General features: G+C 38.0%; 1 protein-coding gene across 2 annotated transcripts in view; it reads left to right on the top strand.

Annotated features, from left to right (window-relative positions):
• The window catches only part of BRINP3 (BMP/retinoic acid inducible neural specific 3), a 276,632-nt gene extending 257,645 nt beyond the window's left edge, over positions 1 to 18,987 (top strand). For both annotated transcript variants that reach the window (XM_077825164.1, XM_077825165.1), the window contains one exon: positions 17,871 to 18,987. In XM_077825164.1, coding sequence (XP_077681290.1) covers positions 17,871 to 18,987 — 1,117 coding nt within the window. The remainder of the gene's footprint in view (positions 1 to 17,870) is intronic.
• The last annotated feature ends 525 nt before the right edge of the window (positions 18,988 to 19,512 follow it).

The raw sequence follows: 19,512 nt of genomic DNA, 5'->3' as shown, positions 1-19,512 counted from the left end.
AAAACATTTTAATAAAGTGAATTTAGGACTCTTGTTTTTTAAGTAGGATGCAGTAAATAATAGTTCTTGATAATGTTTTATGGCAAACTACCATTTACTCAGGAATGGTCAAATTGGGAGACTTTATGCATTTGAAGCTTGATCTGAAGTCCATTGAAGTCAATGAAAAGGTGTCCATTGATTTCAGTAGACTTTGGTCACATCCTATATTGCAGTAGTATTACTTCATCACCTGACTTTCACACTTGAAAACCAAACACACATTACTTCTAAAATTGGTCTCCAGGTTGAAATAATAATGATAGCCTGTCATAAAATGTAGTGCAGTGTATTGTAAAGCACTTTCAGTGCTGTCTAATGCACCAGTTATTTTTATAGTAATTATAACTGTTAAGCACTGACAGCATGCTTGGGACAGTACAAGACATAAAGGACCCGAAAGTGGTACTCCTACTCAGTAAGTAAGATAAGTTGGTGAGGGTTCAGACAGCCACCAGAATGATTAAAGGATTATAAATAATGCTTTATTTTACACTCAAGAAGCTCAATATTTTAGTTTAATTATGGGACAGTTAAGGAGTGACTTGATCAGAGTACCTATATAAGTACCTACATAGGAAAACAAATATTTGATAATGGGCTCTTCTATATAGCAAAGATGTAACACAATCAAATGACTGGCCATTGAACCTAAATAAATTCAGACTGTAAATAAGGCATACATTTAACTGTGAGGGTAATTAACAATTGCAACAATTTACCAATGGTCATGATTGATTCTCCTCACTGGACATTTTTAAAATCAAACATTTTTTCCCTAAAAGATATACTCTAGGAATTATTGTGGGGGAATTCTGTTGCCTGTGATATACAGGAGGTCAGACTATGTGATCACAATGGTCCCTTCTAGTTTTGGAATCTAGGAATAAGTAGGTCCTCACTTATTGACTAGTCCCATTTTAACCAGTGGGAATGACAGTGTTTACTGAATAAGATGGCACAATTGGTCCAAAAAGCAGACACTCCCTTAGTGATGTGGCCACAGACTTAAAAAAAAAAAGCTGATGGAAAGCAGTAGTGGGAAAGCATTAGTCTTGAGCGGAACAGTAACAGCCTAGTAAACAAAAAAAGACAGGTGTGATCTATAGTGTCATCCAAGAGCTTACAATCTAAGGGTAAATGGGTCAGTTCCCATTGATGTGAATGTGAGTTCTGCTACTGGCGTAAGTGGGGCCAGATTTCACTCCAAAAGATTAATGAAATGGGATATGCTCTGAAGCCACAAGGAACTTTGAATGGCATGTTTTCCCCATTTCTTGTGGTCATGGCTGAAGATGTGAGTCTGGAATGTGGAGAAAAGTGAGTCTTGAATATGGAGAGGGTAGTGTTTTGGTGAACTGGTCCTGGGAGGACATTCCATGAGGAGTTAGCATCAGTAAATGAAGAGGGGGAATGGTGCTTTGAGGCTGGTATCACTGACAGAGTAAGGGAGGGGACAAGAGACAACCATGCTGGAGCAGAGCTGGGAAGAACTTTAAAAATATAAAAAATATATAAACAATGTAGTTAGACAGGGGAATCCAGTGGAGGGAATCCAGTACAAAGTTCCATTGTCTGAATGGCAGGTAAGGAAAGTAGTTATCTGAGCAAAGTGATACTCCAGTGTGGCTCCATGTGCCAAGTACACTGAACTTCACAGTACGTTCCCACATTCTACCCTTGTAGGATGGCCACAGCAGTATTATTAAAGATGGAAAGGAAATTGGGTCCCATTAAGATCCAAAATTGACATAAAGCAATTGAAAGACAGTTTATGAGATGTACTTAAATTTCCCCATACAGAGCTGTTCAATTTAACAGTATTTCTGGAAGTGCCCAGTATAACATAGATGATAATTCTTGACTTGGAATATCAGTCACGTGTGGAAAGTTTTCAATTAATTGAAGAAGCTGTTGTGGGAGTATTAAAAGGGGTATTAAAAAGTTTAGTGTTTCATAAATATAGTGTTATCATAAACTTGTTTCATTTAGTGAAACAAGGAAAGCATAAAATTTAGACCTTGGATTGCTAATGAGACTAAGACATCTGGGGCCCTGTGAAAGAGTGCACTGTCCACTACTGCATCTTCTCATGGCTGGAAATGAGGACACATGCTCTCTCATCTCTAATGCCCCCTGCCAAAGGTCACTCTGGCTCTGCAGAAATGTCTTTTCCTGTAACTCAGCCATCCAGTAATCCAGGTCATGATTTAAGTCCACCCCTTCCAGGGTAAGTCCAACAAATAAAAGTCCTTTCAAAGAGAGCTTTGACCCCCAACCCCTGGCCCCGTTGTCCTCACACCCTTCTTTCAGGGCTTTTCATCATCCCTATCTCCTTTTCTGGCCTCACACCACCTTGTCAGTGGCTAGTAGGGGAACCCAGTCCCACTCCCCTACAGTAGGTTCCAGTCCAGTGACCCTATAACTAGCAACTGAGGACTGCTCCATCCCCAACTAATTTTTGATACTTCTCTGGACTTCTTCCTACCCAACTTTTCTTAACATAAAAAGAAAAGGAGTACTTGTGGCACCTTAGAGACTAACCAATTTATTTGAGCATGAGCTTTCGTGAGCTACAGCTCACTTCATCAGATGTATACCGTGGAAACTGCAGCAGACTTTATATATACACAGAGAATATGAAACAATACCTCCTCCCACCCCACTGTCCTGCTGGTAATAGCTTATCTAAAGTAATCCTCAGGTTAGGCCATTTCCAGCACAAATCCAGGTTTTCTCACCCTCCACCCCCCCACACAAATTCACTCTCCTGCTGGTGATAGCCCATCCAAAGTGACAACTCTCTACACAGGTTTCAGAGTAACAGCCGTGTTAGTCTGTATTCGCAAAAAGAAAAGGAGTACTTGTGGCACCTTAGAGACTAACCAATTTATTTGAGCATGAGCTTTCGTGAGCTACAGCTCACTTCATCAGATACATACCGTGGAAACTGCAGCAGACTTTATATATACACAGAGAATATATAAAAGTCTGCTGCAGTTTCCACGGTATGTATCTGATGAAGTGAGCTGTAGCTCACGAAAGCTCATGCTCAAATAAATTGGTTAGTCTCTAAGGTGCCACAAGTACTCCTTTTCTTTTTGCGAACTCTCTACACAATGTGTATGATAATGAAGTTAGGCCATTTCCTGCACAAATCCAGGTTCTCTCACTCTCTCACCCCCCTCCAAAAAACCAACCCCCATACACACACAGACTCACTCTCCTGCTGGTAATAGCTCGTCCAAACTGACCACTCTCCAAGTTTAAATCCAAGTTAAACCAGAGCATCTGGGGGGTGGGGGTAGGAAAAAACAAGAGGAAATAGGCTACCTTGCATAATGACTTAGCCACTCCCAGTCTCTATTTAAGCCTAAATTAATAGTATCCAATTTGCAAATGAATTCCAATTCAGCAGTTTCTCGCTGGAGTCTGGATTTGAAGTTTTTTTGTTTTAAGATAGCGACCTTCATGTCTGTGATTGCGTGACCAGAGAGATTGAAGTGTTCTCCGACTGGTTTATGAATGTTATAATTCTTGACATCTGATTTGTGTCCATTTATTCTTTTACGTAGAGACTGTCCAGTTTGACCAATGTACATGGCAGAGGGGCATTGCTGGCACATGATGGCATAAATCACATTGGTGGATGTGCAGGTGAATGAGCCTCTGATAGTGTGGCTGATGTTATTAGGCCCTGTGATGGTGTCCCCTGAATAGATATGTGGGCACAATTGGCAACGGGCTTTGTTGCAAGGATAAGTCCACACCACACGATCCATCGTCTACAGCCAAGCTCTGCGATACAACCGCATTTGCTCCAACCCCTCAGACAGAGACAAACACCTACAAGATCTCTGTCAAGCTTTCTTACAACTACAATACCCACCTGCGGAAGTAAAGAAACAGATTGATAGAGCCAGAAGAGTTCCCAGAAGTTACCTACTACAGGACAGGCCTAACAAAGAAAATAACAGAACGCCACTAGCCGTCACCTTCAGCCCCCAACTAAAACCCCTCCAACGCATTATTAAGGATCTACAACCTATCCTAAAGGATGACCCAACACTCTCACAAATCTTGGGAGACAGGCCAGTCCTTGCCTACAGACAGCCCCGCAACCTGAAGCAAATACTCACCAACAACCACATACCACACAACAGAACCACTAACCCAGGAACTTATCCTTGCAACAAAGCCCGTTGCCAATTGTGCCCACATATCTATTCAGGGGACACCATCACAGGGCCTAATAACATCAGCCACACTATCAGAGGCTCGTTCACCTGCACATCCACCAATGTGATTTATGCCATCATGTGCCAGCAATGCCCCTCTGCCATGTACATTGGTCAAACTGGACAGTCTCTACGTAAAAGAATAAATGGACACAAATCAGATGTCAAGAATTATAACATTCATAAACCAGTCGGAGAACACTTCAATCTCTCTGGTCACGCAATCACAGACATGAAGGTCGCTATCTTAAAACAAAAAAACTTCAAATCCAGACTCCAGCGAGAAACTGCTGAATTGGAATTCATTTGCAAATTGGATACTATTAATTTAGGCTTAAATAGAGACTGGGAGTGGCTAAGTCATTATGCAAGGTAGCCTATTTCCTCTTGTTTTTTCCTACCCCCCCCCAGATGCTCTGGTTTAACTTGGATTTAAACTTGGAGAGTGGTCAGTTTGGACGAGCTATTACCAGCAGGAGAGTGAGTCTGTGTGTGTATGGGGGTTGGTTTTTTGGAGGGGGGTGAGAGAGTGAGAGAACCTGGATTTGTGCAGGAAATGGCCTAACTTCATTATCATACACATTGTGTAGAGAGTTGTCACTTTGGATGGGCTATCACCAGCAGGAGAGTGAATTTGTGTGGGGGGGTGGAGGGTGAGAAAACCTGGATTTGTGCTGGAAATGGCCTAACCTGAGGATTACTTTAGATAAGCTATTACCAGCAGGACAGTGGGGTGGGAGGAGGTATTGTTTCATATTCTCTGTGTATATATAAAGTCTGCTGCAGTTTCCACGGTATACATCTGATGAAGTGAGCTGTAGCTCACGAAAGCTCATGCTCAAATAAATTGGTTAGTCTCTAAGGTGCCACAAGTACTCCTTTTCTTTTTGCGAATACAGACTAACACGGCTGTTACTCTTAAACCTTTCTTAACATAGAAAATCTGTGAAGCAAAATGCGTAACTCTTCTTTCAGGGCTGGAACTATCAGGGTCTACCCCTGATTTACCCCAACAAAATCCCAGCATAAAAATATATAGTTAAACCCACTTCCACTCACCTTGGGCTTGAACTTTCTTCTTTCTTGAGCTTCCTTTACTCTACTTCTCAATCAAACATCTCCCAGGACTCTCCACTGGAAATCTGGTTCCTGCCCTTTTATCAGCCTGCTCCATTCCCAGTGGCTGTCTCTCTCTCCTGGCCTCTTTCAAGAATTCTCTGTTTATAAGAGGATCCCAGGACCAATTCCCTGCCATGGGCTACCTTCCTGATCTCTCCACTCTCTAATTCCAGAGTGACTGCAGAGGTCCTTCCTCTCTTCCCTGCAGCCACCTTCTTTCTTTTTCTTTTTTTTTTTTTCCAGTGGTGAAGCAGATTTAACTGAGTAGTCTGTAGCTGCCAACTATAATTCCTAAATACTTAGCAGTTTATATTCTCTCGCTCTGTCCTGAGTCCTTCAGGTAATGTAACAGAATCTTCCTAAAACTATCCCATTTCCCTGACATTTTTACTAAATAACAATGTAACTTTTGTTACCTTAAGCTGTTTGAATTTTTCAGAAAGTTTTTCCCTTTATTTATCAAAGCCCCATACAAGGTGATCAGTTTTATCTTCCACCTTTTAGAGTGTACATTGTCTATCATTGTGTCTGTTCATTCAAAACAGATTTTTGTTTAAGGCACAATGTCCAGTTAGTACTCTAAACAACATCTGCTCATTTTTCCAAACCAGTCCCTGAAGTATATTGTTATCTTCAACTCTAGGGCACAATAAAAAAAAATCTTCTATTTTTCGTTAGTCCATTTATTTATGTATGTATTTATTTATTTATTTTCCTGTTACTTTTTTAACATTTTTCTGTACTGGGCTTTTGAATTCCTGTTTACTCCAGGGTATTTCCATGTCAGTGTTTCAATTTCTTGAAGCATTTTTATCTGCTTTGTCCACCATTTCATTCTCTGCTGTTCTAATATACACTAGGGTCCAAGCTAATGCTACAGGTAACCCCATCTGTTATTAGAAATATAATTTCATTGATTAAATCACAACATACTGAGATACCCTCTTTTATCACCTTAAAGCCTAAGACTGAATTAAAAAAAAGATAGCCACCTATCCTGGGTGTACATTCCTGATTTAATTTAATGCTACTGTATTGTTACTAGTTTGTCTGTTGGTACTATTTTAGATGTACTTATTCCACATTTTGATATACAATATGTTGTCCCTGTTCTTCCTGTTTTGTCTCATTTGGCCCCATCTGTCTATATTTGACAGAATTGACTCCACTTTTCATCTATAGACTGGTACACTTCAGTTTTCATACCTACTCTCTCTTTTTTACCCTTAAGTTTATAAATAAATCTAAATCCATGTTTGGACATATGACTTTCCGTCTACATCAAATTTTCCCATGACTAAAAGTTTTTGTGCCATTTAGCTCTCCCTCGTCTTTCAACTTCTGCAGCCACATTTAACTTGAATGGCATGCGGAGTTCTAACGTCATGTGTTATAGTTTGCCTATCAAATTCCCAGCAACCCTCTTATGTTTGTTTGGTGTTTTCATTATTACAATTCCCATTAATTTTAGCCCAGAAAGTTAGATCCAGTGGTTTCAAGTTCTGATTTTGATGTTGATCCTAAAACTTGGCAGCCATAATCAATTACCAGCCTGATTATGGCTCTGTATATCAACAGCAATGCTTTCAGCTCCATTATCCAATTAGCCCAACAAGACTTTTATGTGGTTTAATCCTTCCTGTATATATATCTTTAACATAGTCTATATGATCTTTCCAAAGTAATTTAGCATCAAATATTACCTCTAGGAATTTAAACCTTTTAACTTTATCTATTTGTTCTCCATACAGATACAGTTTACATTCCTTTGTAACTTTCCTTTTTGTAAAGATCAGTCATTTGGTTTTGGCAATGAAGAACTTGATACCTCATGCAGTTCCCTAATCAGAGGTCTCTTGTAATGTTTTATTGATTCTCTTTTCTGCCACCTCAATATTCCTGCTGCTTATCCACAGAGCACAATTATCTGAGAATAGATTGACCCCAGCACTTATTTGTTTTGGGAGATCATTTATCATATTAAATAAGGTCAGGCTGATAATACTTCCCTGTGGTGTACCATTTTTAATCTTAGCTGTAGTCAACATAACTTTCCCAACTCCAATCTCCATGGTCCTGTTCCTGAAAAAGTCCCTAATTCACCCATATATTCTTCCCCTTATTCCTAAATGTATCTACTTTGTACAAGCCTTCCCTCTATAGCATGTCATATGCCTTGTCAATATCTAGAAAGACAGCGATCATGAAACCTTTGTGACTCATTTTTTGTTTTGTATTTCAATTTCTAATTTATCAATGTGATCAATGGGTGCATTTTACACTCTTAAAACCAGACTGTACCTTAGCTATAATGTCACTGTTTTCCAAATAGACGATGAATCTTTCATTCACCATTCTCTCCATGATTTTAGCCAGACAGGACATAAGGTCAATAGATCTATAAACATCCACTTGTGCAGATAATTTGCCTGATTTTTAAACTGGAATTACTACTACATGTTTACACCCTAGTGGTATCACTCCTTCCCCTCCCATATAGTTTGTTATATAATTCCAAGTGAACCCTCAAACTGCTTTCAAATAGATATTAAAATGTTGCATATATTATTTTTAGCTGGGGATGTATTCTTGCTGTTAGCAATAGCTTTCTCAAGCTCCCATTTACAAAACCATTCATTCAGTATAGTAGCTTCATGTTTACCCCACCTATATAGTAGATCATGATTCTCTTAAATGAATTGTCTTTTAATCTGGGGGAAAAGCTGCACTTTGATTTCATTATTACTCACTCCTCAGAAAGTTTCTGCTAAATGTCTGCTGTTTTGTTATCAGACCTTCTAACCATTGTGTCAGTCCCAGAAAACAGGGGAAGTTACTACTCTTTGTCTTAATTCTATGCATTCTTCTAATTTGCCTGTATATTTCTGGTGTCTTGGTATCTTTATTTATCCACCTACGGTACTTCCTCCACCTGTCTTTCTTTTCTTTCTTTCTTTTTTTAAATAATTCTTTCGGCTGTTGTCTTACTTCTTCTATATTTCATTGGATCTTTACTATTCATTTTCTGTTTTTCTTTTTATAGACTTTGTTCCTTTCCTTAAGTGCCATTTTGCGGTCCTCATTCTATCATAGAACTGAGGTTTTAGTTTTGGGGTATTTCAGTATCTTAGGTCTGGCTACCATAGCTGCTGCTATTAATCCCTGTATTACATTGGCATTGAAATTCTCTATGTCATCATCACTCACACAATGAATATTCAGAAATTCAGTACACTGAGTTGTAAATAGCTCTGAGTTAGCTTTTTTAAAACTCCCAGGTTGGTATTTTTCCATTAGTTTACAAGGGCAAAGTAAGGTTGAAGGTATAGAGAAATGGTCACTCCCCATTCCTTCTTCCCTATTTATTTCCCAGTTGTATCTACTTGCAGTATCTGCTGTTATAATTGCCAGGTCTAAGCAAAAAAACTATCTTCTGCTTTAAATCTCTTTTGGGGTGTTGGTGTGCCATTGTTTAAAATCATTAGTTTGTTTTTAATGAAGTTTTCTAAGCATGTGCCATTCTTATCACTTGTCTTACTGTCCCACAAATTATTATGACTATTTAGGTCACTGCATAAAATATGTGGTCTTTCTAGTAAGTCTGAGCATTCTAATTTCCTATGCAGGTTATAGATATTATAGATCTTTAAAGAAAAAAATCTCTTGTGAATTGGGATTACTTTACCTTCCACATCATTACTTTTTTGTTCTCTACGGCTTCGTAGTTTAGTCTATCCTTTATGAAAGTGCAAACGACTCCTCCTTGTCCTACTTTTCAGTCTTGTCTAAGTAACCTGTAAATTTAAAAGGAAGCTTTTTAACCAACCATATTTCCTAGAGACATAGGATAGCTGGTTTAGTTTTCATTTCCAGGATGTTTTCTTTTAGTTCTTGCATGTGCTGTAAAACTGTGCACATTCCAACAAAAGATTGTGATCCCCATAGCAATCATATTTCACCCTTAACCTAATTTCAGATCACATAAATCTGATCTATTGACAGATTGTTAGTATACAAGATTTTTTCTGCTATCCTTCCTGTAATTTTCATTTTTTTCTGATTTTTCCATTTATGATATGCAATTTATCATTTACATCATAAATGCAAAAAACTTTTCTTTATTCTTTTTTTTCTCCACTACCCAGTATACCATCACCTATTCCTTCCAGTTTATCATATTTTAATAGAAGGAAGCTGTGTATGCAATTCCCCTTTTCCTGTTCTGATTTTCTCTTCCTTCTCCACCTGATGTTTTGAGAGTCTTACAGCTTCCAGATAAAATGTTAACAGTTTTTGCCTTTTGTATCTCCTTAACTCGTCTTGCCACAATATACCCTTGCCTGTGGTTACCACTGCAGTTGCTACATTTGACCTCCACCCCCCTTCAATGCAATTGTCATAGGAATGCTCTTCCACACATTTATATCTCATTTTCACTTTAGAAACATTTGCTACATGCCCTTACCATTGGCACTTATAACAGTGTAGGGGTAGGGGAACATGTGGCTTGGCTCTAAAGATCTGAAACCCTAATATTACTTTCTCAGGTAGAGTCCCTTTCTGAAATGTAATCAGGACTGCTATAGATGACTTGCTTTTTCCTCCTTGTTTACTAATTAGTCACTATCACTTTTTCTTCTCCTATGCTTTCGGTATTTCATCATTGATCAGTTCTAATGGCACTCCATGTATCACCCGCTTTTTGCAGGATATATTTTAGTAGCTGGCAATTTATTTTAATTTTCCCAAGCATTTTAGTTTTTAAGCAGTTTAGCAACCTGTTCTTTGTCTGACCATTCAACTAAAAATCCCCATCTTACAACCTCTTGGCTGTTAATATATCCCCTATGCTTTTTTTGATCTAGTTAGCTGCTTTCACAAACTGAATGGTACCTAATCTTATTGCTTTGGCAAGGGAACTTACAATTTTAACATTTTGGTTTATTACTTTCCCAAGCTTTGCTTTGTTGCTAATATCATCATGCTCTGATTCTACTCTTTTCTTTTTTTCCCTACTGTGCATCCATTCTCCCTCTCTAACAGAATCTTCTTCTGATTTGGGGTCAGAAAATCTTCCATCATAATCCTGCCAAAAGCACTCTCCACACTCTAGCCGCCAGCCACCTTCTGCTCTCAAGTTCCTTAGTTTATAATCCTCTCCCAGACCCCATCCCCAGCTGGGCTTCATCCTCAGTTAAGCCTGGCCCACTCTCCAAGTGCAGCCCAGTATGTTAGTTGTTCTCAGGCCCATTTGAAGACTGTGTGGGATATATACCTTATCACAGGCCTCATCCTGTAAAGTGCTGGTTCCCTTCATTACTGCTTTCAATAGGAGGAGTTGAGGGATCTCAATAATCAGTACAATGCATATAACCAGCCCCTTCAAACTCAAGGGTTCACAAAACATACAGACATGAAAATCTGTTAGGCGATGCTATCATGGAACTGAAACTGTTTGTATGTTTTTTTTCCCCCTAAGCATAATTTGTTACACATTTTTAAAATTTCCTAATTATGACTAGAATCTAAATCATTTTTTTTCCAGATGAGTTATTTAAATGACCATCTCTACTCCTAGAACGAGGACAAAAAATTCATAATCACTGTCTAAAATGAGTGCAAATTTATGCATTACGGACTAGTAGGATAAATAAAGTATGGTTACTTCCCTTCCATGTAGATTTTTTTCACTTAATTTATTTCAGTAAAAGTAATATGACAACAGTGAACTAGGAAGTATAGTATTACTGCTTAATGCCAACGTTAAAGAGGTAAAGTAATACAAAGCAGTTAGTTTCATTCATGCAAATAACAAAGGAATCATACTGGTAAATATTCCTGGACCATTTGAGAGGTGAGTGGAAACAAGTCTGAGCGCTTGTCTACATTTGAAAGGCGACAGAAAGTAGTGCTGCAGCTCCATTGCTGCCGTGCGTCCCTGTAGACACTCCCTATGCTGACAGGAGGGAGTGTCCCATCAGCAGAGTTAATCCACCTCCGTGGACAGGTCAACAGAAAAATTGTGTCTGTCGACCTAGGGCTGCCTATACCAGGAGTTAGGTTGGCTTAACTATATCACTCAGAGGTGTGGATTTTTCACATTCCAGAGTGACGTAGTTGGGTTTTTAATGTGGACTAGGCTTCAGTGTAAGGAAAACTAAGAAAACTAAGAAAGTCCTCTTAGATATCCTTAGATTTACCCACATTCTCTAAGGGTTTGTCTACAAAGCCGACGTTAAAGTGCTGCCGGGGCAGTGCTTTACCTTGGCTGTGCAGTCGCGGCTCCAGTGCTGGGAGAGAGCTCTCCCAGTGCTGTAATAAAAACACCCCTGTGAGGGGAATAGCTCCCAGTGCTGGGAGCGTGGCTCCCTGCCCTGTAGCACTATCTACACCGCCACTTTACAGCACTGAAACTTGCATTGCTCAGGGGGGGTGTTTTTTCACACCCCCGAGCGAAGAAAGTTTCAGCGCTGTAAGTGGCAGCGTAGACAAGGCCTTCATCTTATTTAGACATTGTAGAAATCTTTAGACTCATACTCACCAAAGAGAAACATGCAGGTCACCCTGTGGCATGTCATTTCTGAATTTGGCCCGCTGCGTTTACATTAAAAGGAGTCAAAAGGTTTTACTGATATGCCCAAGGGACAGAAGAGAGAAGTTCAGAAAAGAAAGTAACTAACAGGTGAGTGTAAGAGTGTCTGTTAAAGGTAGGCCATGCCCATACTTAGAGCTTCTTTGTGTGTGTTTGTTATGACAACATAGACTTCTTTCCAGTCACTCACACATTTGTGGGTGAGTGCCAATAGGAGTAAAGGTGTCTGAATAAAATGGAATCTAAGTTAGCATAACTAATTTATTGCCCCTGAATTTGGCCCACCCCCTTTAGAAGACCTAAGCACTGATGTTTGTTGTTTGGGCTGCATGTTAATATGTAGATAATTCTTTGAAATAGGCAAGAAAAAAAATAATAAAGCGATATAACTGTATCTTAAGGTGTCAAAGGGATGCTATCAGGTACAATTAATTATTTTTTTGAATTAAATTCCATTAGATTATTAACAATGATATCACTTTTGAAATCTTCACCTAACGTTATTTGTTATGTTAGCTTGCCTTTTGCTTTTTTGTCATTGTGGACATTGAAAACAGGGTAGTGATTTCCCTTTTGTTTATTGTCAATGAGACAATTCCTGCTCATCTCATTCACACAAGAAGTCTCGTTCACTGCAGTGTAATTACATCAGTTGGGAGGGTAAACAGGAGATGACCCACCACCTATTCCATTAGAAGTATTACATTGCTCACACAGGTGCAACTCTTCAGAGTACAGATAAGCTCATAAGACAAAGAAATGCTGAACAAAAAGGTTTGATTTTTAAAAGAAAATATATTGTTTTTTTTTTATACATAGTTTCATACAAGCACCTCTCTTGGTCATCACCTATTTTGTAAAATACACTTAAAATTTCAGATGAATTCTGAGCCACCACTTTTTGTTTATTTGTTGGCAGCATGAGGAATGCAGAAATGATAGATAATTTACATAAAACGATTGCTAACTCTGAGGTGATTTTAAATTAATATTAGCTCTCTGGAATTAGGATTCCACTCTGTTTTGCATGCACTTTTTTTAAGGAATTAGGTGATTAGAGGAAACAGAAGACAAAAAGGTAAAAGATTCATGAGAATTTTCTGACACAAATACACACAATGACTCAAAGCTCCATCTTTTCTTCCTTTTTTCAGTAAAACAATATTCAAAGTTTCAATTACAAATTTTTTTATTAACATAGATTACCACTCCAATTATCAGAAACTTGTGCCTGAAATTAGGCTCCTAAATCAATACTTAGATGTCCAAAATAATTGGACAGCATGATGATTTATGTGAATAAAATAAGCCAGATTTGGCCTCTATTGCTGATGCCCTAAAACAGAAAAAGGAATCTTTACAATAATTCTGCAAATAACTGTCCTGCCACTTTTCAGAGTAGCAGCCGTGTTAGTCTGTATCCGCAAAAAGAAAAGGAGTACTTGTGGCATTTTAGAGACTGTCATAAATATAAAGGGAAGGGTAAACCCCTTTGAAATCCCTCCTGGCCAGGGGAAAGCTCCTCTCACCTGTAAAGGGTTAAGAAGCTAAAGGTAACCTCACTGGCACCTGACCAAAATGACCAATGAGGAGACAAGATACTTTCAAAAGCTGGGAGGAGGGAGAGAAACAAAGGGTCTGTGTCAGTCTGTATGCTGGTCTTTGCCAGGGATAGACCAGGAATGGAGTCTTAGAACTTTTAGTAAGTAATCTAGCTAGGTATGTGTTAGATTATGATTTCTTTAAATGGCTGAGAAAAGAATTGTGCTGAATAGAATAACTATTTCTGTCTGTGTATCTTTTTTGTAACTTAAGGTTTTGCCTAGAGGGGTTCTCTATGTTTTTTTATCTAATTACCCTGTAAGATATCTACCATCCTGATTTTACAGGGGGGATTTCTTTATTTCTATTTACTTCTATTTTCTATTAAAAGTCTTCTTGTAAAAACTGAATGCTTTTTCATTGTTCTCAGATCCAAGGGTTTGGGTCTGTGGTCACCTATGCAAATTGGTGAGGCTTTTTATCCAACATTTCCCAGGAAAGGGGGGTGCAAGTGTTGGGAGGATTGTTCATTGTTCTTAAGATCCAAGGGTCTGGGTCTGTAGTCACCTAGGCAAATTGGTGAGGCTTTTTACCAAACCTTGTCCAGGAAGTGGGGTGCAGGGTTTTGGGAAGTATTTTGGGGGGAAAGACGCGTCCAAACAGCTCTTCCCCAGTAACCAGTATTAGTTTGGTGGTGGTAGCGGCCAGTCCAAGGACAACGGGGGGGAATATTTTGTACCTTGGGGAAGTTTTTGACCTAAGCTGGTAAAGATAAGCTTAGGAGGTTTTTCATGCAGGTCCCCACATCTGTACCCTAGAGTTCAGAGTGGGGGAGGAACCTTGACAGAGACTAACAAAGTTATTTTCAAATCCATGCCTGGATAATGGAGTTTCTCTTGTGCAAGAAGCTTTTTGTTCACATATTCTTATTTATGAACAAAACTTTTAAAAGAAATTGAACTTTCGTTGGGAACTGATAATAAGGGTTGTGCTGCTAGAATTCACGTTTGTAGATCAGATCAACCCCCATCAGAGTAAGTGCTTAAACTGGATACTGTAATTGTATAGTTCCAACTGTTACCAACAGGGCAGGCCTAATTTTTTAAAGATTATTTAAAAGTAATGACATAGTCTAAAGATTTAAAGGGAGAAAAAAATCTCTGGAGTTCCATGTTCTCTATCTTGTAGCTTTTGGAACTCTGGTTAGGATATTTCTCAGAGAGGCCCAAGCCATAAAGCTCTAGGAAAAGGCAGTAGTGAGGGACCTTTGAGATGAGACTTTCAATCCTTCAGACAAGGACAGAATTTTATTAAGAAGATTTATTTCAGTAATGTGGCATCATTAATATAAATTACTATGTATATTCATACACCATTATTTCCAGTGTAGTTAACGTATAGTAGCAAAGCAATCAACTCTTTTAGCTTTCACTAATGATACATAAAGGAAGTGCCTTCCAAAGATAGGAACAAAATGGGCAATAATTGGAGCACTATGTATTCTGTGATTCCATATCCATGTAATTTTCCACAGGAAATTTGCCCCCATCCCGCACCTCCCTTTGGTGAAGAACAGTATTTCCAAATCTTAGCTTTCATTTAAACAAACGTTGTTAGCCTTCTGCTGCAGGACAAAATGCTGCACTACATGATTTGCCCAGTCTAACACAGAAAGTATATACTTGAGATGGGAACTGAAGCCAGAAGTTGAGATTGGAACTGAAGTCCCCATCTGTTGCCTTAACAACAAGGCCATCCTTTCTCTCTACTATAGGACCTCTCTTTAATTTAGGATACTTGAAAAGATGTATACCGATTTGTTATCCCCATTTTTAAACGTTATAATGCCCAAATATTTAAAATAAGTTCATTCGTGTCTATCAGTATGAGGAGCCACATGATATCTCAGTAGTTCTGTTCCAGCAGAAACTGGAGACTATAATTGAGAAGTTAAAACTAGAACTGGCAGGGAATTTTTAACAGAAATTTTTTGGGTAGAAAATGCTTATTCATCTTAACTGAAACTTAGCAGGAAACTGTGAGTTTTGAGCAATTTCTTGTTTAAAAAAATGGAAAAAAGTTTCAAAATTGTCCAAATCTTGACATTTAAGTTAATTATAGTAAAAAAGCTCAACATTGAAACAAAGCATTTTGAAATTATCAAAATAAAATATTTTGATTGACCCTTAACCAAATTATTTTTCGATTGTCAGTTTCTGAAAATTGTTGAGATTTATATTTTTTGTCTTAATTTGGGACCGGAGGTTTAAAATAACCAATCTTTTCCCAATACAAAAAAGCCATGTCCCACCCAGCTCTAGTTGTAAATATGTCACAAAGCTACTCAAGGCTTTTGTAATGTTTACTTTTGAAACAGTCAGATAATACATACTATGAAGCAGTAATAATTAGAGCTGGTTATGAATTTTCCATTAAAATATATCTGCATGAAAATTTCAATTTTGCCATTTTTTTTAACTTTTCAGGTAAATAATTAAACAAAATATTTAATTTCATATCTGGCTGAGCCAAATCAGAACATTGTGGTTTGTTACATCAAATCAAAATATTTAGTTTTGGGTCAATTTGACAATCTGTGTCCACCTGAGCTGCCATGATGTCTTATGGAAGCTGTAGTTTAGATATCTCATGCTCCCATTTTCCTTTACAGATTGAGCTTCTTGGCTGGACTACATTCCCCATGGTGCACCACAGTCTTACCTCTGATTGGACTGCCACAGTGCTTCATGATGATGCATTATGGGAGATATTTTCTGGCTGTGTACCCAGCTCATAGGGTAGAATGGGGGACAAAAGGAACCTTAAATATAATTTTCATGAGGCACCATAGCAACACAGGCAGACACAGATTAATGGTGAATGTACCCGAAACCTGAACATTTTAATTTGGTTCAATAAACCAAAATGTTTTGATTCAGGTTAATCAAAACTACAGCTTCCCTGAGGTACCACTGCAGTCCACATAGACACCGTTCAATTTTTAACTAAGCCAAACAAACCATTTTGCCTTTCCAAATTGAATTATTTTGTAACTTTCCATTCCATGCAAAGTTTCAATATTTTCACTTTTTGTCTTGATTTGGACAATAACAAATGCCGTAATATTGGAATTTTCTGCAAGATGGAAATTCCAGTTTTTGACCAGCTCTAATAATAACATTCTTGCTTAATGTCTGCTTTCAACTAGATACAAAGCACAAAGAATGCACTTTAGTCAACCATGTTTTTATTTTTTTTTAAATATGTTTCATGCACAAAGAGTTGTTATTCATGTAAAATATTGATATGCAATAAATGACATACAAAAAGAAAAAAGATCAAATAGCAAGGGTACAGGTTAACTTGTTTTTACTGTTTCAGACTGACACTTTTACAAAGCCAAATTTTGAGATCTTATATGTTTCCAGTGTTAATGTTAATTTTATAGTTATGAGTAGAAACAAATTGTACAACATCTTTATCAACATTAGAAGAATAAAATTTGACATAGCAGCAACTAAAATGTGTTCTTCAAGCAATGCATCAATAAAACTAGCAAGCACAAAAGCTGAAAAATAGAAAAACAATGCAGATTATTTTTGCTCTGAGCCATTTCCAGATTCTGTTTGGTCATATTGTGTTTCTCTTGGAAACTGTCCCTTACCAGTCCAGTCAGGGGAAAATGAAAGACATATTCACCCATGCTTAACAATAGGAGTATACTGGTAGACGTGACTCAAATAATTCAGTCTGAATCTATTTTAATGTTTTCTCTTACCTGGTATTCCAGCTAAACGTTTGGTCTCTAAATCTCACTATCTGTAAATCACAGTATAAGAACAAGAAAGTTCAAAATATCATGTAAACCTCCAAAGACTACGTAACAAAGATGAAAGATGGTACACATCCACCCACACAAATAACAACTTAACTAGTAAAATAGCACCAAAATAAATAAATAAATAAAAAAATAAAAATCCAGCCTGGATAGAGTACTAAAGTGAAGTCAGATGCAGAAAATTAGCTATTTACTTGACAGGGTTTCTTAGCAATGATGTGCAGTGAATAGAAAATATAAACCAATTGTCTTGTTACACCACTGAGTTTATGAGGTAACATTCCTTTGTGATTTTTCATTATATTGGAAATTTATATATTCATTGATATCACTCCAGATGTCATCATCTGACATTTTAGAGATGTTTATACTGTCTGAATTTGCTGCCAATATCAGTTTTCTTTGTCTCTTTCAAAGTGAAAAAATACAAGGTTGTATTGATTGAATTCTGACAGCTTCTTTGTATTATTAATTACTATTGTTATTATTTTTATCTTTACAGATCGTCAATCTATTGGCTAAACCGCATCCAGTCCTTTCTGTACTGCAATGAAAATGGTCTTCTGGGAAGCTTTTCTGAAGAGACTCATTCTTGCACCTGCCCTAATGATCAGGTTGCCTGCAATGGATTCCTTCCCTGCATTGTGGGAGATGGCTCTGCATGCTTGACCTGTGCACCTGACAACCGCACCCGCTGTGGGAACTGTAATACCGGATACATGCTGAGCCAAGGGCTTTGCAAACCTGAAGTGGCAGACTCCACAGAGCACTACATTGGGTTTGAGACAGATCTTCAGGACCTGGAGATGAAGTATTTATTGCAAAAAACAGACCGGAGGATTGAAGTCCATGCCATTTTCATCAGCAATGACATGCGCCTCAATAGCTGGTTCGATCCCTCCTGGCGCAAACGGATGCTCCTTACCCTTAAGAGTAACAAGTACAAGTCTAGCTTGGTCCATATGATACTGGGTATCTCTCTTCAAATTTGCCTAACAAAAAACAGTACCTTGGAACCTGTTCTAGCTGTTTATGTCAACCCTTTTGGAGGCAGCCACTCTGAAAGCTGGTTCATGCCTGTGAATGAAAACAGTTTCCCAGACTGGGAACGGACTAAGCTGGACTTACCTCTTCAGTGTTATAACTGGACGCTGACTCTAGGCAACAAATGGAAGACATTTTTTGAAACAGTACATATCTACTTGAGGAGTCGAATTAAGTCAAATGGTCCCAATGGCAATGAAAGCATCTACTACGAACCCCTGGAATTTATCGATCCTTCACGTAACCTAGGCTACATGAAAATCAACAACATCCAAGTGTTTGGCTACAGCATGCACTTTGACCCTGAAGCAATTCGGGACTTAATTTTGCAGCTGGACTACCCCTATACTCAGGGATCACAGGACTCAGCACTTTTGCAGCTATTAGAGATACGGGACCGTGTAAATAAACTCTCCCCGCCTGGCCAGCGTCGTCTAGACCTGTTCTCTTGCTTGCTACGTCATAGACTCAAACTATCTACCAGTGAGGTGGTGAGGATTCAATCCGCTTTGCAGGCCTTTAATGCCAAATTACCAAACACAGTGGATTATGACACAACCAAATTATGTAGTTAACCATCAATGTGAAGCACAATACAAAACCTTGAAGGAGTTTTTACAGTGCTTTTGTGGAACAGTTTATGTTTGGAAGAGTAAATTTAAATTGTCTTTTCAATATCTGTCTTATATCAGTCAATACCATTGGATGGCAATTTACACACATGAACTTGCTGACAATGAATATATTATACCTGCAGTTTTGGTTTATGAATGAAATAAATACTGACACCAGTCTAGAAGACATTCTACTTTTTACAATAAATTTCATTTGTAATTTTATATGTTCCGTGGCAATGCTTTTGTGCATTACATCCTCTAGAGGGAACATAAAACGATACCAATAAAATTTTGTAGCTGAACAGTTATTAAAAAGAAATGCTGTGGGATTCTTTTTTTCCTCCACAAAATAAGTAATATTCTTCATATACTTTTGTGTCTGCAGTGTATTAGAGGTGTGGGTGGGGAGGAGATAGTCACACATTATTTTTATATAAATCCTAGAAAAGCCAAAAAAATAGGAATCTTATATTATTCGTATGA

This window comes from Eretmochelys imbricata, chromosome 8 (assembly GCF_965152235.1).
Source record: "Eretmochelys imbricata isolate rEreImb1 chromosome 8, rEreImb1.hap1, whole genome shotgun sequence".
NCBI classification, from domain to species: Eukaryota; Metazoa; Chordata; order Testudines; family Cheloniidae; genus Eretmochelys; species Eretmochelys imbricata.
The sequence above is the reverse complement of the archived record's forward strand: the minus strand, read 5'-3'. Positions and strand labels throughout refer to the sequence as shown.